This window comes from Heteronotia binoei, chromosome 21 (genome assembly GCF_032191835.1).
Source record: "Heteronotia binoei isolate CCM8104 ecotype False Entrance Well chromosome 21, APGP_CSIRO_Hbin_v1, whole genome shotgun sequence".
NCBI lineage: Eukaryota > Metazoa > Chordata > Lepidosauria > Squamata > Gekkonidae > Heteronotia > Heteronotia binoei.
This window is the reverse complement of record NC_083243.1, coordinates 10,512,529-10,536,350: the sequence shown is the minus strand read 5'-3', so window position 1 is coordinate 10,536,350 and position 23,822 is coordinate 10,512,529. Positions and strand designations below refer to the sequence as shown.

General features: G+C 45.7%; 2 protein-coding genes across 7 annotated transcripts in view; both read left to right on the top strand.

Moving 5' to 3' along the window:
• LOC132588824 (zinc finger protein 345-like) overlaps window positions 1-16,407 on the top strand; it is a 35,855-nt gene extending 19,448 nt beyond the window's left edge. The window contains exons 2-5 of the mRNA XM_060261275.1: window positions 14,946-15,064; window positions 15,465-15,594; window positions 16,053-16,175; window positions 16,268-16,407. Coding sequence (XP_060117258.1) covers window positions 14,946-15,064; window positions 15,465-15,594; window positions 16,053-16,175; window positions 16,268-16,407 — 512 coding nt within the window. The remainder of the gene's footprint in view (window positions 1-14,945; window positions 15,065-15,464; window positions 15,595-16,052; window positions 16,176-16,267) is intronic.
• LOC132589100 (oocyte zinc finger protein XlCOF6-like) overlaps window positions 1-23,822 on the top strand; it is a 235,415-nt gene that overhangs the window by 131,522 nt on the left and 80,071 nt on the right. The window lies entirely within an intron of this gene.

Genomic DNA, 23,822 nt, shown 5'->3' with positions numbered 1-23,822 from the left:
GATGTTCCCTTTGTGTGTCCTGGGACATGAATAACAGCAACCTGAGCGGGCAGTTCAAGGGCTTGCAAAGTTTCTTTTACTAGATTGTGGTGGGCAAGGTTCTTTCTCTGAGATGTTAGCAAACCTCTCTCACACCACAATTTTCCAAAGACATGCACCACCCCACAAGCGTATTTGGAGTCTGTGAATATATTTACTGTTTGAGCAGCGCTTATTTCCAGTGCTCTCTTTAATGCATACAATTCAGCAGTTTGTGCTGACATTGAAGGAGGGAGTGCTCCTGACTCAACTTCCATTTGTCCATCTTCAACTATTGCATACCCAGTATACCTTTTCCCTTCAATTACTCTGGATGACCCATCTGTGTACAGGTTCCACCCACCCTCAATTGCAGTTTCTTGTAAGTCCTCTCTATACTTAGTTTGCAAATCAGTGATCCCTATGCAATCATGACCTTCACCAAACTCCTTTTGTGTCTTTTCAGAAAGCCCTTCTGCGGGTCCCAAGTGGTCAGTTGTAATGACCTGCAGATCTGCCTGTTCCAACAGAGTTGCCTCTATTTGTAACAGCCTAGCACCTATCATCCATTTTCTGGCAGTGTGTGTGAGGATGGCCCGAATTTGATGGGGGGAGTGGACAATGATGTTCTCCCAAGGATACAATTTTCTTACAGTTTTTACCATCAAAGCCACTGCCGCACAAGCTTGCAGACACAGGGGCCACCCTAGCACAACTGCGTCCAGATGTCTTGAAAAATATCCTGTCACCTGGTAAGAACCTGATCTCTTTTGGGCAACAACTGCCTTGGCTACTCCCTTTCCAGTGGTCACAAACAAATGATTTGGCAATTTAGGGTCTGTAAGGCCCAAAGCTGGGGCAGACAACAAGGTCTGTTTGATCTTTTCAAATAATTTATAATCTGAGTTTTCTAATATCAGTGGGTCAGGCTGGTTATTTTTCAATTTCTGCAAGAATGGTTGGACCAATTCTGAATATCCCTCAATCCATTGCCTGCAGAAATTCACTGTCCCTAGAAACCCTCTCAGTTCCCTTTTCGTTTTTGGCATATCTAATTTTTGTATTCCCTCTATTCTCCTGGAGTCTAAGTATTTCTTCCCCTCCTTCAGGGTCATTCCCAAGTATTTAACTTCAGATTCACAGAATTGTAGCTTGTCTTTTGCTACCCGGAGACCTTTTCTTCCTAGAAAATTTAACAGGCTGACACTTGCAACCTCTACTTGGTCCCCCAATTTACCACTTATCAACAAATCATCTACATATTGAGTTAGCAAGATCCCTGGGCTTTGGTCCCATTCCATTAGCACAGAGGCTAGAGCTTCACCAAAAATGGTTGGTGATTCTGTGTAACCCTGGGGTAAAACTTTCCACTGAAATCTGGTTAATTGGCCAGAGTCAGGGTGAGGCCACTGAAAAGCAAAAATAGCTCTTGACTCAGTAGCCAGGGGAACACAGAAAAAGGCCGATTTTAAATCAATTACTGTGTAATATTTGTGCTCTGGTGGAATTCCCTGTAGGATGGTATGGGGGTCTGGCACAACTGGAGCTCGAGGGACCACTACTTTGTTCACCTCTCTCAAGTCTTGAACCATCCTCCATGTCCCGTTAGACTTTTTTACAGGTAGTATGGGGGTGCAGTAAGGAGAATTGCTAGGTTCAATCAATCCATCCTCTAAGAGCTCTTTGACCACTAGGCGGAGCCCTTGCTCTGCTTCAGGCTTCACTGGGTATTGACTGCGGTAGACAGGCACATCATGTTTTAAATTTATTTTAGCTGGGGGCACATCTAATTTCCCAGGGTTCCCTGGCCTTGCCCAAACTAGAGGGTCTATTGACTCCTCAACCTCGACTCTCAAAGCCCTTAATTTAACCACACAACCTTCAGTTTTGAAAGTTATTACCAGTCCCAGTTTGCACATCAAATCCCGACCCAATAGGCACACCCCTGAATCCAGCATCCATAGGAAGCCATGTAGTTCCATTTTGTGGTGAAGATTTACAGGCAGGGGTTGCAATATAGGGACAGATAATTCATTATTTTCCACCCCTATTATTTTACATTTTCCCCAGACAAGGGTGGCGGCCCTTGCCACACTGGTCGGTCTAGGGTAGATTTTGTAGCTCCAGAATCAACTAAAAATTAAACCTCTTGTTGTTGTTTTCCCACCTTTAAAGTTAACAAGGGCTCGGCAAAAGGCGGAACAAACGCCAGGTGCCCCTGACCTCCCTATTCGGAATCCTCATAGCACCTCGCCTGTCTCACTAATTCCTCAGTTTCTCCATTATCTAATCTCCATGTACATTCCCTTTTCCAATGTCCAGGTCTAAAACAATTGGCACAAGTGTCCCGAGGGAGGGGGCCCACCCCCCTTCCTCTTCCTCTATTCTCAAACAGTCTTCCAACTTCCCTGTTCCCTCTTTCCTTCTCCACCCAAGGCGGGGGTTGCTGTAAACCCCGGCCTCTACCTTCTCCTCTCCACCCGCTTTTCCCTCTTTGCTGAGCCGTTATGGTTTGTTGCACCGCTTGCACCATAAGGCGTGCCTTTCTTTTGTCTTTTTCCTCTTCTCTTCTCACTATTACCTTCTGCGCTTCACTAACTAACTCCTGAATCGGTTTCAAAAGGAGCCCATCAATCTTTTGCAATTTCTTTTGGATATCTGGATAGGCTTCAGCAACAAATTGTAATTTTAAAGTTGCTGCATTGGCACTCTCCTCTGGGTCCAAGCCTGTATACTGACGCATCCCCTTTCTCAGTCTGTCCAGATATTCAACTGCACTCTCCTCTTTCTTTTGTGGGTGGCCGAATGCTTTTTCAGTATTAATATTCCTAGGGATTATCCTCTCAAACCCCTGCAACAAATATCTCCTAAAGGTGTCGCAATTTTCCCGCCCTCCAGGTTGTTGAACATCCCAACCGGCTGGGGTAGTTTCAGGGAAGGTTTAATTAGCCTGGTCTACAGTCTTGGTCCCATTCTCATCCCTCCAAATTTCTCTGGCTTTGGTCAAGGCTTGGTTGGCATATGTTGGGCCCGCTAGTTGTTTACAGATATGCATTAATTCGGTGGGTGTGTAAATAGAGGGCCCCAAGGCATCCTTGATGCCTTGCACAAACCCAATAGGGTCCTCTACCAGTTTGGGTAGCTGTGATTTTATTATTCTTATATCAGAACTGGTTAACGGGACCTCAACATACCCAAAGCCATCATATGTTGGGACCTGTCTTAATGGATATTCAGAATTCAATTTTTCCTCTGCACATAATTGTGGCGCTCTCTTAGCGTCACTAGGGGGCACCCAAGCGCTCTGCTGAGTTTTCAACCCTTCCAATTCCTTCATTTCTTTACTGTGGGGCATTTTAGATTCCTCAATTGGTTTTCCTTCTTTCCTTTCCTCCACTTCTCTTCCTGATTTTAATACCCTTCGTGCCCTTTCAGGCGTACAGTTTTTAAGTGTTGTTTTCAATTTATTTAACTCTTTTTCAAGTTTACTATAGGGGCCTGCCTTGGATAAATCCTGTGGGCCCTTTTCATCCTCCCTTCTCCGTGGGCCTTCTCCTGCCGCCCCTGGCATTTCCTCTTCACTGGCTTCCACCTGCTCCTCTTGCACCTGGGGCACTTGGCCCTGTGCAGGTTGGTCAGGTTGGTATGGGGGAGGAGCAGTGGGCATAAGATACTGTAAAGGTTCAAAGCTAGACATTTTATCAGTTTCTATGGATGTATTTTCTGTGGGTAGTTTTTCTCTAGCCACCTTAAGGCTGGATGATTTGCAGAATCCTTTACCTATACAGTATACCCACAACAAAATATATGGTGCTTCTTTGCCCACCCTAGGGCTGGGCTCCTGCTCCTGATATAGACGATAGATGTCATATGCCTGCTCAGTCACACAGGAGCCCCACTGTGGCCACTGTGGTGTTATATCAAAGTATGGCCACACAGTTGTACATAAACGGACCATCTCCTCCTTGGTTTCAAATCCTGTTGTAACCTTATCCCAATTGGAGATCAGCCTCCCTAATGGGCTGTCCCAGGGAATTCCTAACTCCGGCCACTCCAGAGTTTGGGCGTCCCCAACGGAATTCCCTTTCCCTTTGGCACCTGCCTTCCTAATCCTTGACGTCTTATTGCCCATCCCGGGTACCAGACAAAAACACAAGGGAAGGGGATTAGGCAAGAAGGTAAGGGCTCCTTCAGGCCAAGGACACACAAGGTTTTAGACAGTTTCTCACGACTCTGACCCTTGGCCCCGGAACTCACGGCCACCAGAGGGAACTGCAGAGCCCATACACACAACACTCACACCAACAAACAGCCTCAACACCCAAAACTATTTTAATTTTGTCCCCACACTGTTTCTACTCACCGGTTTCACACACACAGCAGACTTCTTCTTTTGGTGGCTGTTTCTACTGAACATCTCCTTGTGGGTTCTTGGGAAGCAGAGTGCCACACCTCAAACAGTGAGTCAGCAGCTGAACTCAGCTGGGGCGCCCTCTGAAATCACAGGAGAGGAGCGTTCGCCCTGCTCTCCAATGGACCCAAGGCCCGACCCAAAAAGGGCTTCTAAGTAATCCCACTTCTGACACCAGAAATTGTTAACCGGTTTTAGGAGCTATGCTCCTCTCCAATAACAATGACCAGGCTGGAGACCTTCTTGTTCATAGAAACAGCTTTATTTACGTATCTGCAGATGACGGAGAGAGGTGCAGGCCAAACAAAATGCCCTCTCTGCCTATTTGGCCAAGCCCCTTGCCTTTTATAAATTCCCGACGCGATTTTTCCCTCTCTTGTTCTGTGGCAGTCTGCCATTGGCCAGAACTCACATTCTAAGCTAAGCCGGCCATTGGTCAAGGGTCTTAGCCATATAAGGCAAATCTTAAAAATTACAACATGTTTTACCCAGCAACAGGAATTATGCGCATGTCCCTTTAACTCAGTACATATTCTAGAACTTTTACCTCAGCCATTTTCTTCATGCAGTTTTGCTGAGAAGAATTTTACCAGAGAAAATGTTAGCTGCTGTCGACTAAAGATACAATGTTGTACAGAAGGGAGGGGGGATTAACTCTGAGCCTTTGCTGAGAGACTGCAGCAAGGAATGGTACAACTATGTCAGAAAGCTAGCACACAGAACTTTAAAGATTGAGGAAAGGTGGGGGCCTCCTGGCTTTTATACCCCTTCTCCTTACATTGAATGAATGAACATTATCCATTTGTTCTAACACTGTTTTTCCTACAGATCTGTGATAGAGAGTTGTATGTAAGTAGTGTGCACCCAGAGAGAGGTTCATACCAGTTTTGCATGTAAAAATGCAGTTGTGATACATCAAAGGAGCTCCTTTTTACATTTGCACCACCATCCCGTTCTAAGAGATGGCTCTCTTTTTATTCCAAATGACAGTCAGGATTTCTGTAATTCTGCTTCACTACACTGTACTAATAGTGTAGGCATAACTCTCTTGGAGAACTTCCCCTGGAATCTCACTGGAATCTGACTGGCTTCTCAGCGTGGAACCCGTTCTCTCTAGTCTTCTCACGATGAAAAAAGTAAAAAAAGAGTTTTATTTAACTTTATTTCCCCCTTTCCCTCTCTATAAATAATCTTGGTGTTTCCGGCGGTGATATTTGGGAGATTTTTGGGGACATCACAGGAAGTGCTGTGAAGTCACTTCCTGTTTCCGGCAGTGGCATTTGGGGGAAATGATGTCATTTGGGGGAAATGATGTCACAGGAAGTGATGTCACTTCCTGCTTCAGGCAGGTGGCGCGGGGGAAATGATGTCACAGGAAGTGATGTCACTTCCTGTTCCCAGCAGGTGGCGTGGGGGAAATGATGTCACAGGAAGTGATGCCACTTCCTGTTTCCGGCGGTGGCATTACATCGCCGGAAGTGACGTCACCAGAAGTGACGTCACTTCCTGTTTCCGGCGGCGCAAGCGCGCTTCGCGCACGCACACCCCTACCTTCCCCCCCAAAAAAGGTGTCCCTGGCTGGCCTTCAGACATTATGGCCACCCTAATTATATGTCTAACTAACGTATGCTGAGGCAAACAGAAGGGGAGCTGTTGCCTTCATGCCCTGCTTGGGAGCTTCTTTTCCAGGGCATCAGATCAGTTCTTATATTTTCAGGCCGCGTTGGAACCTCAGCTCCTCTCAGCATAGAAATGTTGAGGAGTTTCAAGGCTCTTCCTATGACGGGGGGGGGTGGGTGGCTATTTCCAAACGAGTGCGCCCTCCGCCCTCCTCCGACCGCAGCCTCTCCATTCTGCAAGAGCAGACTGCAGTCTGCGAACAGACCACTTCCTTTTACCGGGTTCAAGAACAGCTGCTTGCTGAGACTGGCCGCCGTTCCCCCAGTCCGGCTAGTAGCGGCGGCTCATCGGCACGACAGGAACCGATGCGCAGTTCAGCCATTTGGGGCTTGCTGCTAGCTTTTCCCGTTTAGGCCGTTTGCAAGTCTAGCCAGCACATGCTTGAAACGAGCGAGGGAGCGTCGCTAAAGTGCAACTACACGAAAGCGACAAAAGTGTGGGGGGAGAGGGGATAAATCCGCCAGAGAGAATTCGCACTCTGATCCTGTTTTGTTGCTGCAAAGATTCTTCCGCGTTTTATAGAGGTTGGGAAGGGTTGCTCCCCTCCGTATCTGGAAAAATTCAGTCCCCCCTCCGTTTTTTTACTTAATAAACTACAGTATTTATTGCATTGATAAGTCTCGTTGGGCAAACATGGAATGTTGGGTGCATGGAATGGAGAAAGTAGAGAAAGAAGTACTTTTCTCCCTTTCTCACAATACAAGAACTCGTGGGCATTCGATGAAATTGCTGAGCAGACAGGTTAAGACGGATAAAAGGAAGTACTTCTTCACCCAAAGGGTGATTAACATGTGGAATTCACTGCCACAGGAGGTGGTGGCGGCCACAAGTATAGCCACCTTCAAGAGGGGTTTAGATAAAAATATGGAGCACAGGTCCATCAGTGGCTATTAGCCACAGTGTATGGAGCACAGGTCCATCAGTGGCTATTAGCCACAGTGTATGGAGCACAGGTCCATCAGTGGCTATTAGCCACAGTGTATGTGTGTATATAACATTTTTTGCCACTGTGTGACACAGAGTGTTGGACTTGATGGGCCGTTGGCCTGATCCAACATGGCTTCTCTTATGTTCTTATGTTCTTAAACAGTTCCAGTTTCCTAGACTGTTTGTTGTCTTTGGATAACAGACTTTTGCAGGCCGGCCCTCCCGTTATGGAGCTCCTAACATTTGGTTCCCAGGAGGCCAGAGAGCTGGTGAGCTACCCTCCTCCTCGTGAGTTAATGCATGGGATGGAGAAAGTAGAGAAAGAAGTACCCTTTCTCACAATACAAGAACTCGTGGGCATTCGATGAAATTGCTGAGCAGACAGGTTAAAACGGATAAAAGGGAGTACTTCTTCACCCAAAGGGGGATTAACATGTGGAATTCACTGCCACAGGAGGTGGTGGCGGCCACATGGCTTCTCTTATGTTCTTATGAGTGCTGTTGCCACTTGCTCTGGCATGGGCACCAGTGCCCTCTCTGCTACCTGGAGTTCAAGGCCAGGGTCGGATCTCGGAGGGGCCGAGGGGGGTGCTTGCCCTGGCAGCCGGTACGAAACAGCAACGGAGGAAAAAATATAGTACAGCCATGCCTAGGGACCTTTTGGGTAGACTTCATGAGACCCAGAGAAAACCCAAGAAACAGGGCGTGAAATTTGGAAGCCAAGTTACCTTGCCAGATCATGGGTCTGGGAAGGAAGGGTGGAGCTGAGTGGGGCCTGCTCCCCTTGGGCAAATGGCCTGAAGAGGCCATGGTGGGGGGGAGCAGAGTGAATACCAGAAGCCATTTGCAAAAGAGGCAGACCCGCCCCCTTTTTAGCCCTTCACATTGGCTTTTGGAAACCCCAAGAAGAAAGCAAAACCCTTGAAAATGGAAGTCCTACCCTGAGGCATCTGATGACGTGAGCTCTGATTCACAAGATGAGGGATGCTGAAGCACATTTAGTCAGTGCTGTTGGACTCCTGTTTAATTTTGCCTGAGAGCTGGTGACCCACCGGCTTCCTCACCCACAGTGGCCTCTGAAACAGTGTGCTGGGTCTGGCTGCTGCCCTGCACTTGGAGGAGTTACACATTACCCCCTCTCCCAAAGGTCAGCAACCAAGCCAAGGCTTTGCCTTTTATACCCCCTGTGACAGAGTGCACTTTTATAGAAACACACAAGTGCTGTACAAACAGGCAAAGGGCTGTGAAGGGTTAATTCTTCACAGAGCCAGTGACAGGCTGTTCCAAGAGATCTGACTGGTTAGCGTCAGCTAAGCACAATAAGACTTCTGAGCTGTATGCTGACGATTCAGTCTGATTTCAGCCCTAGCTGAGAGGAGTCCAGTACTGGCAGTTTTGGAATTCAGCCCTGACTGAGATCAGTTTAACACAGACAGAAGAACTGGGGAAGAGGTGGCAAGGAAGTTTGGGAAGTAGGCGAAGACTACCATTTAGTTCAAGGGAAGAGTCCCATTTAATTTGGGAAGCTGGCAAAGACTTCCATTTAGTTCTCTCTTCTAGAGAGAGAAGAAAATTCCCTACCCAGTCAAACAGGGAGTTAACTCTGAATTCTCCAGCCCTGATCTCAGCTAACCTTTTCCCTCTAAATAATCTATTTTAATTTTGAATTTCAAAACACCCTGAGTGCTATTTACATTATGTTAAAGTGGGTTCCTGATCCTTCCCTAAGCTTCCTGGACTGAGCCAACAGCCAAAATATTGCATGGTGACTGGGTGGGACAGCTAGAGTTCTTCAGGAAAGAAGAAAACAAATTACTAGGGCTGCTCAGTCAATAAAGGGAAAGAAAAATGGAGGGAAATCTTGCCTCTGAGGGAGGGAAGTGAATACCCCCACATTGTAGCAACATTTTGGCTAGGTCCTGTCTTTGAAATGTGTCTGCATAAAGTTTTTAGCCCCTCCTCAGCAATGTATGCCTAGCCAACACTGGCAGTGGTCAAGATTAGTCTACTGCTCTGAGCCTTACAACCTTCCTCCCACCTTAGGCCTGTGAGCTCCCAGTCACAATTAACATCAGGGATATGAACCTGTTTTATCAAGCCAGGGGTCCATCAAACTGACTGGCGGCAGCACCACCCCATTCCCAGGCTTCAGTAAGAGGGTGGTCTTTCGCAACATTTGCTACCCGAACTTTTTAAAATATAACTGAAGATGCCAAGACTGAACTGGTGGAGCTTCTGAATGCTACACAGGTTTTCATTTACTGAGTAATTATACATCATTATACATTGCAAATTATACATCAATAAGTATCTTTACAGTGCTCGGCCCTCTTCCAATCTGCGTCCCATCCCAAGGGTGACAGGTAGTAGGGCTAGATGGAATAACCCACCTCCGTCATTGGTGTTGTGCAACGCCAGGTCCATCAACAATAAGACCTCAACTCTTCGAGAGTTTCTTCTCGAACAAAACATGGATCTGGCTTGCGTGACTGAGACCTGGACCCGAGAGGATGATACTGTAGCCCTCTCGCAAACAACTCCCCCGGGTTACTCAGTCCTACATCAATCACGGACTAGTGGGCGGGGGGGAGGGGTGGCATTATTTATACGGGAGGCTTACTCCTGCAGGGCACTCCCGGCCCCAAAGATTGAGGGTATCGAATGTGCCGGCCTGGCGTGGGAGGCTGGAGAGGGGTTGGCGGTCTGGCTGGTGTACCGTACGCCTAACGCACCGGCCAGCGCCTTACCGTCCCTACTGGAGGCGGCGACGGGCTGGGCGCTGGAGCACCCAAGGTTGATAATCCTGGGTGACTTCAACGTCCATGCTGATGACCCGTCCTCCAGTCAGGCGACGGACCTAGTGTCCTCCATGGCGACACTGGGACTCTCTCAACTTGTTATGACCCCCACTCACCAGGCTGGTCACATGTTGGACTTGGTCTTTGCGGCCGGGGTTGTAGTGAGCGATATAACCGCCACGGCGGTGCCATGGTCGGATCACTTTGCCCTCAAGGCCCATGTAGATATGCCTCCCCAAACCTGTTTAGGCGAGGAGCCTATTATGGCTCGCCCGCGGAGCCAGATGGACCCGGAACGGTTCCAAATGGCTCTGCGGGATCCCTGGCCCTCTGGCATTCCTCTCGATGACCTGGTTGAGTCCTGGAATAACCGGCTCGCTAGGGCCATCGAGGGGATTGCACCTCGACGCCCTCTGCGACCTCGGATTAGGCCGGCTCCGTGGTATACCCCGGAATTGCGCCGGCTGAAACAAGGCCTTAGACGGCTAGAGAGGCAATGGCGACGTACTCACGACGAAGCGACTAGAACATCTTATAGGAAGTTTATGAAATCCTATGAGATGGCAATCAAGGCCGCAAAGAAAACATACTTTGCGACCAAGATTGCATCTGCAAATTCGCGCCCAGCCCAATTATTTAGAATAATTCGGAATCTTACCTCATTGCCACAGGGCAATCCAAAAGCTAAGGAATTGGAGATAGGCTGTGAGGCCTTTGCGAAATTTTTTGCAGAGAAGGTCCAATCGCTCCGCCACGACTGCCCCGCCAACTTAGATGCAGTAAGTGAACTTGAGGCCCAATGCGTGTCTTCAGATTTAACCTTGGACTGCTTCGACCCACTCAGCTTGGAGGAAGTCGACAGAATTCTTGGCACTGCACGACCCACAACTTGTGACCTGGACCCTTGCCCCTCCTGGTTAATTAAGGCCTGCCAGGAGGAATTGAAATGTCCTATACGGGACATCATAAATCGATCCCTTTCGGAGGGTGTTTTCCCAACATCCCTGAAAGAGGCAGTGGTCCGCCCTCTTTTGAAAAAAGTTACATCAGACCCGTCCGTATTGGCACATTATCGGCCGGTCTCAAATTTGCCCTTTCTGGGCAAAATTATTGAGAGGGCTGTGGCGTTGCAGCTGCAGAGCTTTCTGGAGGACGCTTCCACCTTGGACCCATGCCAGTCCGGCTTTCGCCCGGGCCATGGGACGGAAACAGTCTTGGTCGCCCTCATAGATGACCTCCGGCGGCAACTGGATCGGGGTGGCTCGGCAGTATTGCTGCTGCTCGACCTGTCGGCGGCGTTCGACATCGTCGACCACCGGCTGCTGGCCTGCCGCCTCGCCGACGCAGGAATTCGGGGGCTAGCCTTACAGTGGCTCTCCTCCTTCCTCGAAAATCGGGGACAAAGGGTGGCAGTTGGAGGGAAGCTGTCTCAGAGACACCCTCTGCACTGTGGGGTGCCTCAGGGAGCAGTTCTCTCCCCGATATTGTTTAATATCTTTATGCGCCCCCTTGCCCAGATTGCGCGGAGGTATGGGCTCGGTTGTCATCAGTACGCTGATGACACCCAGCTCTATTTATTGATGGAAGGCCGGACTGGCGATGTCCCTATAAATTGGGACCGGGCGTTACAGGCCGTGGCTGACTGGCTCAGGCTGAGTGGGCTGAAGCTGAATCCAACGAAGACTGAGGTCCTTTGCGTGGGCCGGGACGGACCGGGAGGGGAGATCATTCTGCCGGCTTTTGACGGTGCGCCACTGATACCAGTGCGCAGGGTCAAGAGCTTGGGGGTGCTACTGGAATCCTCGCTATCAATGGAGGCCCAGATAGCCGCCACCGCAAGATCCGCCTTCTTTCATCTTAAAAGGGCGAGGCAGTTGGCTCCCTTCTTGGAACGCGACGACCTAGCAACTGTGATCCACGCAACGGTCACCTCAAGATTAGACTACTGCAATGCCCTCTACATGGGGCTGCCCTTGTGTCGAACGCGGAGACTCCAGGTAGTGCAGAATGCGGCGGCCGGGCTGGTAGCGGGACTACCTAGATGGGAACATGTGCAGCCTGTGCTGCGGGATCTGCATTGGCTGCCGGTTGTCTACCGTGTTCGCTATAAGGTGCTGGTTATCACCTTTAAAGCCCTATATGGCCGAGGACCTGCCTACCTACGGGACCGCCTCTCCCCATATATTCCCCAGAGAGCACTAAGATCCAGCTCCCAAAACCTTCTACAAATCCCTGGGCCAAAAGAGGCCAGACTCAAGATAACCCGGGAGCAAGCCTTTTCACTAATGGCCCCTCGTTGGTGGAACCAACTCCCAGAGATGGTGCGAGCCCTGCGGGATCTGAATCAGTCCGCAGGGCTTGCAAAACCCATCTTTTTCAGCTCTCATTTGGAACAGGACCTGACCAAACTGACTAACTATTGTAATTTTAGCCACTTTATGTTGAAATTGGAACTGATGTATGATAATATGTAAACTAAATAAAATAAATAAAAACAAAATAAATAAAATAAATAAAAACAAAATGACCATCCCTGGGCCGAGAGAGGCCAGGCTCCAAAGCACCAGGGTGCGAGCCTTTTCAGTTGCGGCACCTGCACTGTGGAACCAGCTCCCGGAGGAGGTGCGGGCCCTGCGGAACCTCGACCAGTTCCGCAGGGCCTGCAAGACTGCCCTTTCTAGATACGCCTATAATGATACGGACTGCTGAGTTGCAATGAACGAAGAACCGCCATCTTTAACACCATTTAAACTGGCAGAATCAGCGCCAGAACAGCTATTACTGCCAGATATATATATAATGTAATTGTAAATTAAGTATTTTAACTGAATTAACGGGTTTTTATATGTGTAATTTTAATTGCTAATTCTAATGTTTTACTATTTATGTTAATACATTACTTACTGTTAGCCGCCCTGAGCCGCTTTGCGGGGAGGGCGGGGTAGAAATAAAATTTATTATTATTATTATTATTATTATAAACTATGACCGACAGAAATATAGCACCTATTTCTACCTACTTTATATTTTTATATCTTTTAATCTCCTATTCTCTTATTTTTATATTTTTAAACTTTATTAATTCATGTAATTGTATTATTTAAACTATTGCTGTCTATTTTAACCAAATCATGCTTGTCATGTCTGTGAGCCGCCCTGAGCCCGCCTTCTGGCGGGGGAGGGCGGGATATAAAAATAAAATTTGCTTTGCTTTGCTTTGCTTTGCTTTCCCAATTGCATCCCAGCAGGGACTGTTTTTGGTCAGTGAATTTTATAAGTTCTCAAGGCTTCTATTTTCGCGCTTAGAAGAAAAAGGGGAGTAGGAAGGCATACTGCATGCTTTTTAGATCAAAAGAGTCACCAAAGCCTGGAGGCATCCCTTGATATATTCCCATGAACTAGCCTAGATGAGTTTTACTTTATTTTTTAAAGGCTGGTCCGCCCCCCTTTCCCTCCCGGGTTAGCAGTGGTAGAGCTAATGCTAAACAGTGATCCTTTCCGATCCACTGAAATCCATGGTTTTAGAAAGATATGTTCAGGACTATATGCAGGTCTTCTTTTCCGTTCTTTCTGAGAATCGCTGGCCAATTAAAGAACGTTCAAGCTAAGGAATATAAGGAAAGGGAGGAGGATATGGGGATGTGCTGGAATCAAAATTTGACTATAGTATGTGTGTTGGTAAGTGAATGGTGGGAAATGCTTTTTAATTGGGTTAATGGTGCTTGTTGATTCTGACTGACCTAAGGAACTTGCTTCGCTGTATAGAAAATAAGAGGGATAATTGAGGTAAACTTTGTCTTTGATATATTGTTGAATGTGTGATGATGATTGTTGCTAAGTGTGGCTGATGTATATTAACTCAACTTTGCTACGCTAATGGTAATTAATTATGTTTTAATTTACCCTTCCAAATGCACTGAACCACCAAGAATTCTTGGGAAAACCTGATTGTTTGTAATCTCACAGATGGTGCATCTGATAGTTTTTGCTGTTCTTGGTCCGGCATTCATGTTCATGGAGTTTGGTTGTGTGTACTCTTTTCTCTTGTTTTAGGGGGGTGGTGACGGTGTAACAACATTGGTCATCTGTGTCAAAAAGCACTTCAACCATTGCTCCCCTGGAAGAACCATCCAGTTTCACTATAAGGGAGTGCCTTGAGTACTTCTCTCTTGTTCTCCTAGTTTTAGGGGGTTGGTGAAACTTTTCCTCAAGTGAGGGGAAACTGTGCTTGTTTTCTCTTTTCTGAGAATTAAAATTTGGAAGTTTTTCTATTAAGAGGTTTCATATAAAGGGAGCACCTTGAGTGCCTTTCCCAGGTTCTCCTAAAAGTTAGGGGGTCAGTGGCTCTGTGCTCAGAGAGAGGGGGGAGCGCTGCCCTCTTTGGTTTTTCACTTTAGTTTTTGATTAGTAGAAACTTATTACCCCCATATATTACAGCAACTCTCTGTTTTTGAGCTGGTGGTGGCAAGGGGGTGGTAACTTTTTTCTTTTTTGTTTGTTTATTGTTAATTCGGCTCATTGCCCTTGGTTTGTTCTGACCCGCAATATGGCTAGTCATTTCAAAACTGCTTCGTGGAACTGTAGGGGGTTTAAAAACCCTATCAAACGTAAACGTATTTCTAATTATTTGGAAAAAAAGAAACTTAATATTGTTTGTTTACAGGAAACTCAATGAGTGATTGTCACATCTGCCTGGAGTTCCCCATTTTGTATTAGGTGCTATTCAAGAAGGCCTCTAACTTATAGGGAGTGGCTTTTTAGAATATGGGGAAGATGTTGTTTGCTTGGGGGAAAGGCCCTTATATTGGTGGTGTGTTTATTAGCTTATGTGTTACAAAAAACTAAACTGTAACTCAAGAAAAACTCCATTTAGTCTTGGGTGCTGCCATCATACCATCTCCCCCCCTCCCCCCAGCTTCTGATAACTTTGTGATGATTCAAAGACTTCTAAGAGTGTAGCTAGGACAGTCTCATGGATGTACAAAATACCCTCTGGAAAAGTGGGGAAAGTAGCCTGTTTGGATGACTTTAAGGGAAGAGCTGGGATTGATTGTTTTCATAAGGATATTTGTGTAATAACACAACTGTGTTAACAAATTCTGTGTCCACAGGCCCACCTTTAGACCTAGATGATGATGCTGACAACAGTTCAGTGTATGTTCAAGGGTTGCCTGACAATGTGACCCTGGAGGACCTAACAGATTTCTGCGAACATTATGGTGGTGTCAAGGTGAGTGATGGAATGGACTGTAGGCTGTAGTTTGGTTAAGATGGGGGGGCCCCTTTGGTGCTCCTTGGTAGAACTAGCTGATATTTAGCAGCTGTTTGCATTTTTACCTACCAGCTATTCCATCCCTCTTTCATCATCCCAAAGGCTACCTTCCAGTCAGGAATTTGAAAGCCATGTGAGTGGCTGTGATCTACTTAGGTAGCTATAAGAGTCAACATTAAATACTTAAGTGGTTCACTTTTAACTTATTGTAAGCTTGATCTTTGAATGTTTTTGTGATCTTATTTAATTTTACAGCTTCATTCCAACAGGCTTCAGAATCCTTGTATGTGGAGGAAAGACTGGCTTGCTTAGAATTAGAATTCAGTCCCATCGACGCTTGTTTTTTTTTTTTACCCAGATGAACGAAAGAAATGGACAGCCAATGATCACAATCTACCTTGACAAGGATACAGGAAAGCCAAAAGGGGATGCTACTGTGTGCTATGATGACCCGCCCACTGCCAAAGCAGCTGTAGAATGGCTTGATGGTGAGTATTGAACTGCAGTTGAGATAAAGGCATAGTTGTGCCAGATGGCATAATTATGCAGCAAGTGTTGCTACGTATGGATAGTCTGGGGCAGGTGATTCTGCAAGAACAATGCAGAATTGGTTGTGTGTATTAATGCAGCTGAGGCTGAATGTTGTGGGCATTGCCGCCTGAAATCTTGGGTGCCAGCAGTTGCGGGGTGTGGTATCAGAATCTTAGGCTTTTTCATGAGAAATAAAACTTCTACTTTGGGCTGATTATTTCAGTTTAGTGCTTAAAGGGTGAAGTGTCAACAGAGGGAACTATGAAATACTAAGATCAGTTTTTCCCCTCAATAGAATTGTAAGTCGTCTTGTCTCAAAGATGAACCTACTTGAATAACTACAGATGCTATTTAAGTCCTTTTCTCTGTTGGAGATTTTAATCATACAGTTACTGGGTTTTTTGTCTGTTCCCAGGTCAAGATTTCCAGGGGAGCAAACTTAGAGTCTCTCTTGCTCGGAAGAAGATGCCACTGAACAGCCTGAGAGGAGGAATGCCCCCTCGTGAGCCACATGGCATGCCTCCCCCTCTCTATGGAGGTAACTTTGGGGCATGATGTTCCTTGACCTGAAAACATGGACCAGGAGACCCAATCATGTGCATGGAATAATGAAGCTCTTTTTTATTCCAGGAGTTCCTAGTGGGTCAGGTGGTCCTGGTGGTCCAATGGGCCGCATGGGAGGCAGAGGTGGTTTTGCATCAAGAGGACCACGAGAATCAAGGGGAAACGTCCAACATCGAGCAGGAGGCTGGCAGTGCCCCAATCCGTAAGCCATGCACTTTCTACTTAATGTTTGTGTGCACCAGTGGCTATATGGACAAAACTGTTCCCTTATGATCATGCTCAGTAGAGCCCCATAATGTTTCAAGGGTATTTATTTACACTAAAAGAATAGCAAGCTTATCTTTTTGGGCCCGCTACTGCCCTATCACCTTGCTTTTCAGTACACCTTGTCAGCACATCCAGTGGTTAGTTCCTTGACTTGAATGCCCCCAGGAATTTAGGTAGTTGTTATTGGAAGGCCTGGCAGCAGTGTTTCCTTCAGCCTGCCTCTAACCACCAAAGGAGAAGGTTTCTCAACAGTACCCATTTTGCAAGTGGAAAGAGCTTTGGTTTTTGTTACCCGTAGTCTGACAAGCCGCCCTGAGCCTGCCTCGGCGGGGAGGGCGGGATACAAATAAAAATTATCTATCTATCTTGTCACCAGTTTTGAGAATAAGGCTATGCCTGTCTTTCACCTTTTTCTGCTGGCTTTGGCACGTGCAGCTCTGGCACCTGCTTTGCATCTTCACTGACTGCTCGTTCATTCTCTAGGGACTGTGGAATCCAGAACTTTGCCTGGAGAACAGAATGCAACCAGTGCGAGGCTCCTAAACCAGAAGACTTTCTTCCCCCACCCTTTCCCCCTCCAGGTATGTTCCTATTGTCAGTGATCTGGGGTGGGAGTTGGAACATTTGACACTGATCTCTGCTTATGTGATGTTCACAAGGTCCTGGATTCTTGCTTCGAAAACCGCTACCACTTAGAGGGCTCATATAAGGGACAAATAATAGTGGTAAGGGAATGCACAGGTGGTATATTTTTCCTTCGTTTGTGTATACACTTCTGCAGGAACAAGTGGGCAGGTGAGTCTGCCCCATATGCAGTGATAAGATTACCAATGTTAATGATTGGAAGCACTGACCACGGGCATGTTCTCTTCCAGGAATTTATACTGGCGGTGGGGTAACACCAGCTTACATTTGGTGAATGTGATGCTGTTCTTAGGGCAGGCTCCAGGATTTTGTGCCCCCCCCCGGGCAAGGCTTGCACCCGTATAACTGTCTGGGGAAGGTGTGGCTGATGAGAGGTGGAGGAAAAGCAGTGTGCCCAAACTGGTAGTCTTCAGGGTCTGGAACCTTATTTGTGTAGGGCCTGACTGTGTGAGAACACACATGTGACTTGTCCTAGCCTAACCCCTGTGCATAATGAGTGTCTCCCTAACATCATTCATGACGCTTAGATGGCAGCCAGGAGTTTCACACTGCCACATGCTGTCATTGACAACCTCCAGAGCTAGTCATGTTAGTGATGCGCATTTATCTTGCATGTTAGAATGTCAGCTACCAAGCACATCATGTGTCTCCTGCAATTCGTGTCTGCATAAGTGGTATATGAGGATCTGTGGCTGGGATTGGAAGCATGTAAGCAGGAACATTCTCCACTTTGCCATCCCCCATCACCAACTCTTGCCTGGCTCCAATCCCACTCACTCATCCAAGGCAGCTTGAGAAGGCTGGCAGGTGCTGCACTGACTCCAGGCGAGGAATTTGCTGTCTGTCATTTTTCCCCTTGTCATAGCAGCTCATGTAACATTTAAGATACTTTAAAAAGGAATTTAAGCAGCCTGGAGGGGGCTCCCGCAGTCAAGGGAATTCACCTTACAGTTTTGAGATCCTGGGGAGTCAGTATAGCTCTTGGCCAGCACACTTGCTGGTTGGAGTACCAGGCAGGCCCCAAGGCCTTAACTTGGATTGGGGGGCAGAACGTTTGTGCAGTGCACCACTGAGAGTGTGCCATACAGTGGTTTCAGATGTTCAGCTGGTGATGCCACTCTGCAAAATCTTTCAGTGTGTTCATTATCTGGCCTCAAGTGGTATAGCCTGGTGTAGGTTGTATGGGGGGTTTTGTGCTCCCACTTCAGTCTCTTTGCAGACACCATGGATCTGTGTATTTATCATGAGAATTCCTGGGTCCTCTCTGCTGAAAGGAGGAAGCTCAGTGCAAGGACTTGTAACACTTTTGCCCTGAATCTTTGTATGTGGCAGAGACCAAGCAAGCAGCTAGACCTGGGACGTGAGGAAAAAGAGGTGTCTATGTGTCAATCTAGAGTGGGGGTGTCAAATAGACGGCTGATGGGCCAGAGCGGGCCTGTCCAGGGCTCTTATCTGGCCCACAAGCAACTGGTGCTGTTCTCAGCCTGTGAAGGAAAAGGGGTCGCAGGAGGTTGGATAAATACATCCACTGTCCTTTTTTCATGGGGCAGTGATGTAGCTTAATGCCTTGTCCCACCATGCCTATTATTGCTGTCCCTGTAGTTTGGGTCTCAGTCAGGTGGTTCCTGGGGCACTACTAGAACTTTGGGGTTACCAACTCCAGGTTGGAAAATTCCTGAAGATTTGGGGGTGGCATCTGGGAAGGGCAGGGTTTGGGGAGGGAAGTATAATGCCCTAGAATGCATCCTTTAATGTTGCCATTTTCACCAGGAGAACTGATCTTTGTAATCCGGAGATCATTTGCCATTCCAGAAAGCCAGCCTTTAGACCTGCAGGGTGTTTATTTTCTAGCTGATACTCAATTCAGCCGCAACTCCCCTCCCCCCGCCCCCATCCCCAAAAGAGGGTAACTTAAATGTAACTCAGAAATCCAGACAGAAAGTGAGCCAGTTTGGTGTAGTGGTTAAGTGCACAGACTCTTATCTGGGAGAACCAGGTTTGATTCTCCACTCTTCCACTTGCAGCTGCTGGAATGGCCTTGGGTCAGCCATAGCTCTGGCAGAGTTGTCCTTGAAAAGGACATCTTCTGTGAGAGCTTGCTCAGCCCCACCCACCTCACAGGGTTCTGTTGTGTGTGGGGGAAGGTAAAGGACATTGTGACCACTCTGAGATTCAGAGTATAGGGCAGGATATAAATCCAATATCCAAAGAACTCAAAGGGCATAACTGAACAAAGTTGCTTATGACTATAGTGAATTGGCACAATAACTGCAGAAGACAGGTTGGGGTGATTGATTCACCCTGATCCTTGCTTCCTTCCAGCAACATTTGCTGAGCCACTGTAAGGCTGCCAAAAGCTGATGGAGCAGTTTGATAGGTACATGGAGACAGCCGAACTCGGCTGCTCTTCAGAATGAGCTTATGATTGCTTCACAAATTACTAACTGGGCACTTAGTCATTCAATCCACATTCTCATGAAATAAAGAAAAATCAAAAATTTTGTGCAAGAATATGCAGATAAATAGACAACAAGAATTACAAAGACTAACGGGCTGTGAAGTTGCCTCTAAGGTAAAATACCTAGGGGTAGAGATAACAATGAAAAATATTGATTTGTTCAGGAACAATTATGAAAAACTATGGCGTAAAATAGAAGAAGATATGCTAAAGTGGAACAAGCTCAACTTGTCATTGCTGGGCAGAATAGCTGCAATAAAAATGAATATTTTACCAAGGATTCTGTATTTGTTTCAAACCATCCCTATTGTGAAAGATGCTAAACAGTTTGATAAATGGCGAAGGAAAATCTCGGAATTTGTGTGGGCCGGGAAGAAACCAAGAATTAAAATGAAAGTCTTGACAGATGCAAGAGAGAGAGGTGGATTCCAGTTACCAGATTTGAAACTGTATCATGAAGCAATTTGTTTAGTATGGATGAAAGAATGGATAACGCTGTTAAATAAAAAACTTATAGTGTTGGAAGGTCATGGAAAAAAATTCGACTGGCATGCATACTTGTATTATGGAAAAAAGAAGATGGATGGTCTTTTCTCTCACCATTATATAAGAAGCAGCCTACTAAATGTGTGGATAAAGTATAAGAAATATGGTGATGAGAGGAGACCTTTGTGGATAGTGCCAGCTGAAGTGATAAAGTTAACGGCTAAAACAGTTAATGAAAAACAGCTATCATACAACCAGTTACTAAAAATACAAAATGGGAAAATAGAACTGAAAACTGCAGAAGAACTGAGTTATAAATATGATTGGTTTCAAATGCAACAAATAAAAAGCTTGATGGAGAATGATATTAAAGCCGAAGGAATAAGGAAAGAACAAACAGAAATGGAAAGAGTTCTGCTTGGAGATAATGAGAAATTAATTTCAAAAGTATACAAACTACTTTTACAATGGTCTACAGAAGATGAAGTAGTGAAATCTCAAATGATAAAATGGGCAATTAATGTAAATAAAGAAACAAAGATGGAATCTTGGGAATATTTGTGGAAGAACTCTATGAAACTCGCAACATGTCATAGTATTAAAGAAAACTGTTTTAAGATGATGTATAGATGGTATATGACTCCAAACAAATTAGCAAAGATGAATAATAAGATGCCAGATAGGTGCTGGAAATGTAAAAAGCATGAAGGTTCTTTCTACCATATGTGGTGGACTTGTGAAAGGGCTAAAATGTTTTGGCAGATGATTCAGCAAGAGATCTCTAAGATTCTGGGATATGAATTTAACAAAGAGGCAGAGACTTTTCTGCTGGGATTACAAATGGAAAAATTTCCAAAAGAAGATAGAACTTTAATATGGTACTTGCTCTCAGCTGCTAGGACATTGTATGCGCAGTTATGGAAGCAAGAAAAAATACCAGAAAAATGGGACTGGATTACAAAAGTTATGTCATGGAGTGAAATGGATAAATTAACAAGAAAACTAAGAGACTATGATTTAGAACTTTTCAATTTGGAGTGGAAGAAATTCAGAAGATACGTAGAGAAAGAGTGGAAAATAAAAGGACATTGGACAATTTTTGATGATTAAGATTTTTAAAATAAGAATATAATTTTTGGAGGGGGGTTCTTTTTTGTTTTTTCTTAATAGTTAAGAGTACCTTTAATATTTGTTTTTTTTAAAAAAAATAACACTGGCGGAGGTCAAGTAATAGAGGGAGGGGTGGGAGGAAAGTAAGATATGGGGTAGGAAGATTTTTCTTTTATTTTAAGTTCTATATAAGTTGTAGATATAACTCTGCTACCATATGTTACTAATAAAATTGTTTATACACAATCCACATTCTCATAAGGAATTTCAAGAGATGCTGAACAGCTGACACTCAGTATCTCTTCATGGTGATGTCTAGTTCCCCCCAACACGACATGATTTGCTCTATGCATTGCCTCATCTCTTCAGCCTAAAATTTCAGGTGGGGAGAGAGAACTGCACAGTGTAACATGACATCATATAGGTATCCTTAGCAGTGTAACCCTTCTAATCTTCAAAGGCCATGTTAAAGGTCACAGAATTGATGCTCCATTCAAAACCTAAAGAGCACTTAAAGAATTTTTATAGAAAGGAAGGTTCATAACTAACTGGGAGTTTTAAACAAGAGTGTAAAGAAAATTATATTGAGCGCTCTCCGTCAGTAGGAAAAGAGGTCTCTTTAGTCTCTGGGTCCTTCTGACTCATGAACTGCAGACAGGGTACATTGTCTTTTTTTCCTTCAGTCACAGCAGAAGTCCCACCAATGCTTCAGATCGAAGGCCCATGCTAGAAGATAGTTGCTCTTCCACTGACTGTCTTTCTCTGTCTTCACAGGCTTTTCTCCTCAGGAACTTTAGAAATTCTCCACACTTTCAGGAGGAAAATGCCTCAGCTCTTCATTTCCCTGCTCCTCCTTCAAGGTCTACCCATCCTTCCCTTACCCTTTTGTACAAAGCACTTCCCCCTACTGTGAAATCTACTGGAAGGAAGCTTAAGCAATGCCTTTGCCAGAATGAAACGGTTTTCCTGTGGGGGACAGTAGGTTGGATCCAGCGATCTGAAGATGCACCTGTAAGAATGGCTTCCAGATTCACCAACCAGGTGTCACAGCCAATCCCTCATCCCCAGGAATATATGCAAATTATTAGCTTCTAGCCAATAAGAGGCTGTCAATGCTTGGTAGGTGAGATGAAGAAGATTGTGAATGGAAGTCAGAGGAGGAAGTGTCACCTTTTCAGCTGGGGCTCAGCCAGATCAGACAAGAAAAAGACAAGGTATCTTGTGCTAGCTAGTTAGTCTATTTTACAGATGCAGCAGGTTAGGAATGGGCCAGGAAATGAAGGGAGAATCCTGCAGTCCCAGCAAGCCTTATTTCAGGATATTAGTCAAGGGTTGAGCAGGCTGGCCATTGTAAGTACTAAATAAGGTCTTCCAGTATCCCTATAAATGTGGTAAAGGTCACAGTGAAAAAACTCCAGTTCCAGAAAACCTCTCCACTTCACTCACCAGGAGAAATAGTCTATCAGTTCTGTATCCCTGGGAGAGGGTGTGATGTTGTAATGATTCTTAAGAGAACTGTACCTCAGCTTAACTGTGAAAAACGTTCAGTCTTTTATGACACTATTCTGGAAGGCATTTTTACAAATGATAATGTAATGGAACAGCACGAGAGATTGCTTCCAATAAGGGACAATGTAGTCTATTGCAATTGTGGCTGTACATATCACCTTCCTTTAGTATAATGCCTTCTACCTTTAAAACTCCCTTTCTTTATTAAGGCAATGGTATGTCGTGCCATGGACATAGATCAAGATGGGTAGCCGTGTTAGTTCATCCATAGCAGTATAAAAGAGCAAGAGTCAAGTAGCACCTTAAAGACTAACAAAATGTGTGGCAGGGGATGAGCTTTTGAGAGTTACTGCTCACTTCTTCAGAAGAGTGAGCTGTGACTCATGAAAGGTCACCACCTGTCACACATTTTGTTAGTCTTTAAGGTGCTACTAACTGGACTTGCTGTTTTCTAATGCCTCAGACAGCTTGTTTGCATTGTTTTCCAGTTCTCTAAACCCTGTGGCACAGAGTGGTAAAGCTGCAGTACTGCAGTCCTAAGCTCTGCTCACAACCTTGTTCAATCCCAGTGGAAGCTGGGTTCAGGTAGCTGGCTCAAGGTTGACTCAGCCTTCCATCCTTCCGAGGTCGATAAAATGAGTACCCAGCTTGCTGGGGGTAAAGCGTAGATGACCGGGGAAGGCAATGGCAAACCACCCCATAAAAAGTCTGCTGTGAAAACATTGTAATGCAACATCACCCCAGTCGGAAATGACTGGTGCTTGCACAGGGGACTACCTTTACCTTTAATACTAGCCCCCTGCACAGTTTACTGGAGGATCTTGCTGCCTGACTTCATTGCTTTTCGTATTTCAGAATCTAACTTGAGTTTCAGTTAAGAAAAGTCGGGTATAACTACCATTGCTGCTACTACTTTAATCATTTGTTTCACACAGTGCTATTAACTTTGATCTACTCCATTTTTTATTTGCTCTATAAGGATACCAGAGCCCAGCACTGGGAGCATTTGCTACTGGATGCTTCTCTAGACCCCAGAACTCCCATATTTCAATAGAAAAACATGCTGCCTTCTCTGACATGGCTGGTTTTGTATACAAGGGAATTTTTCATATGGTGGTGTTCAGCTACATGAACTGCTACTTGTAG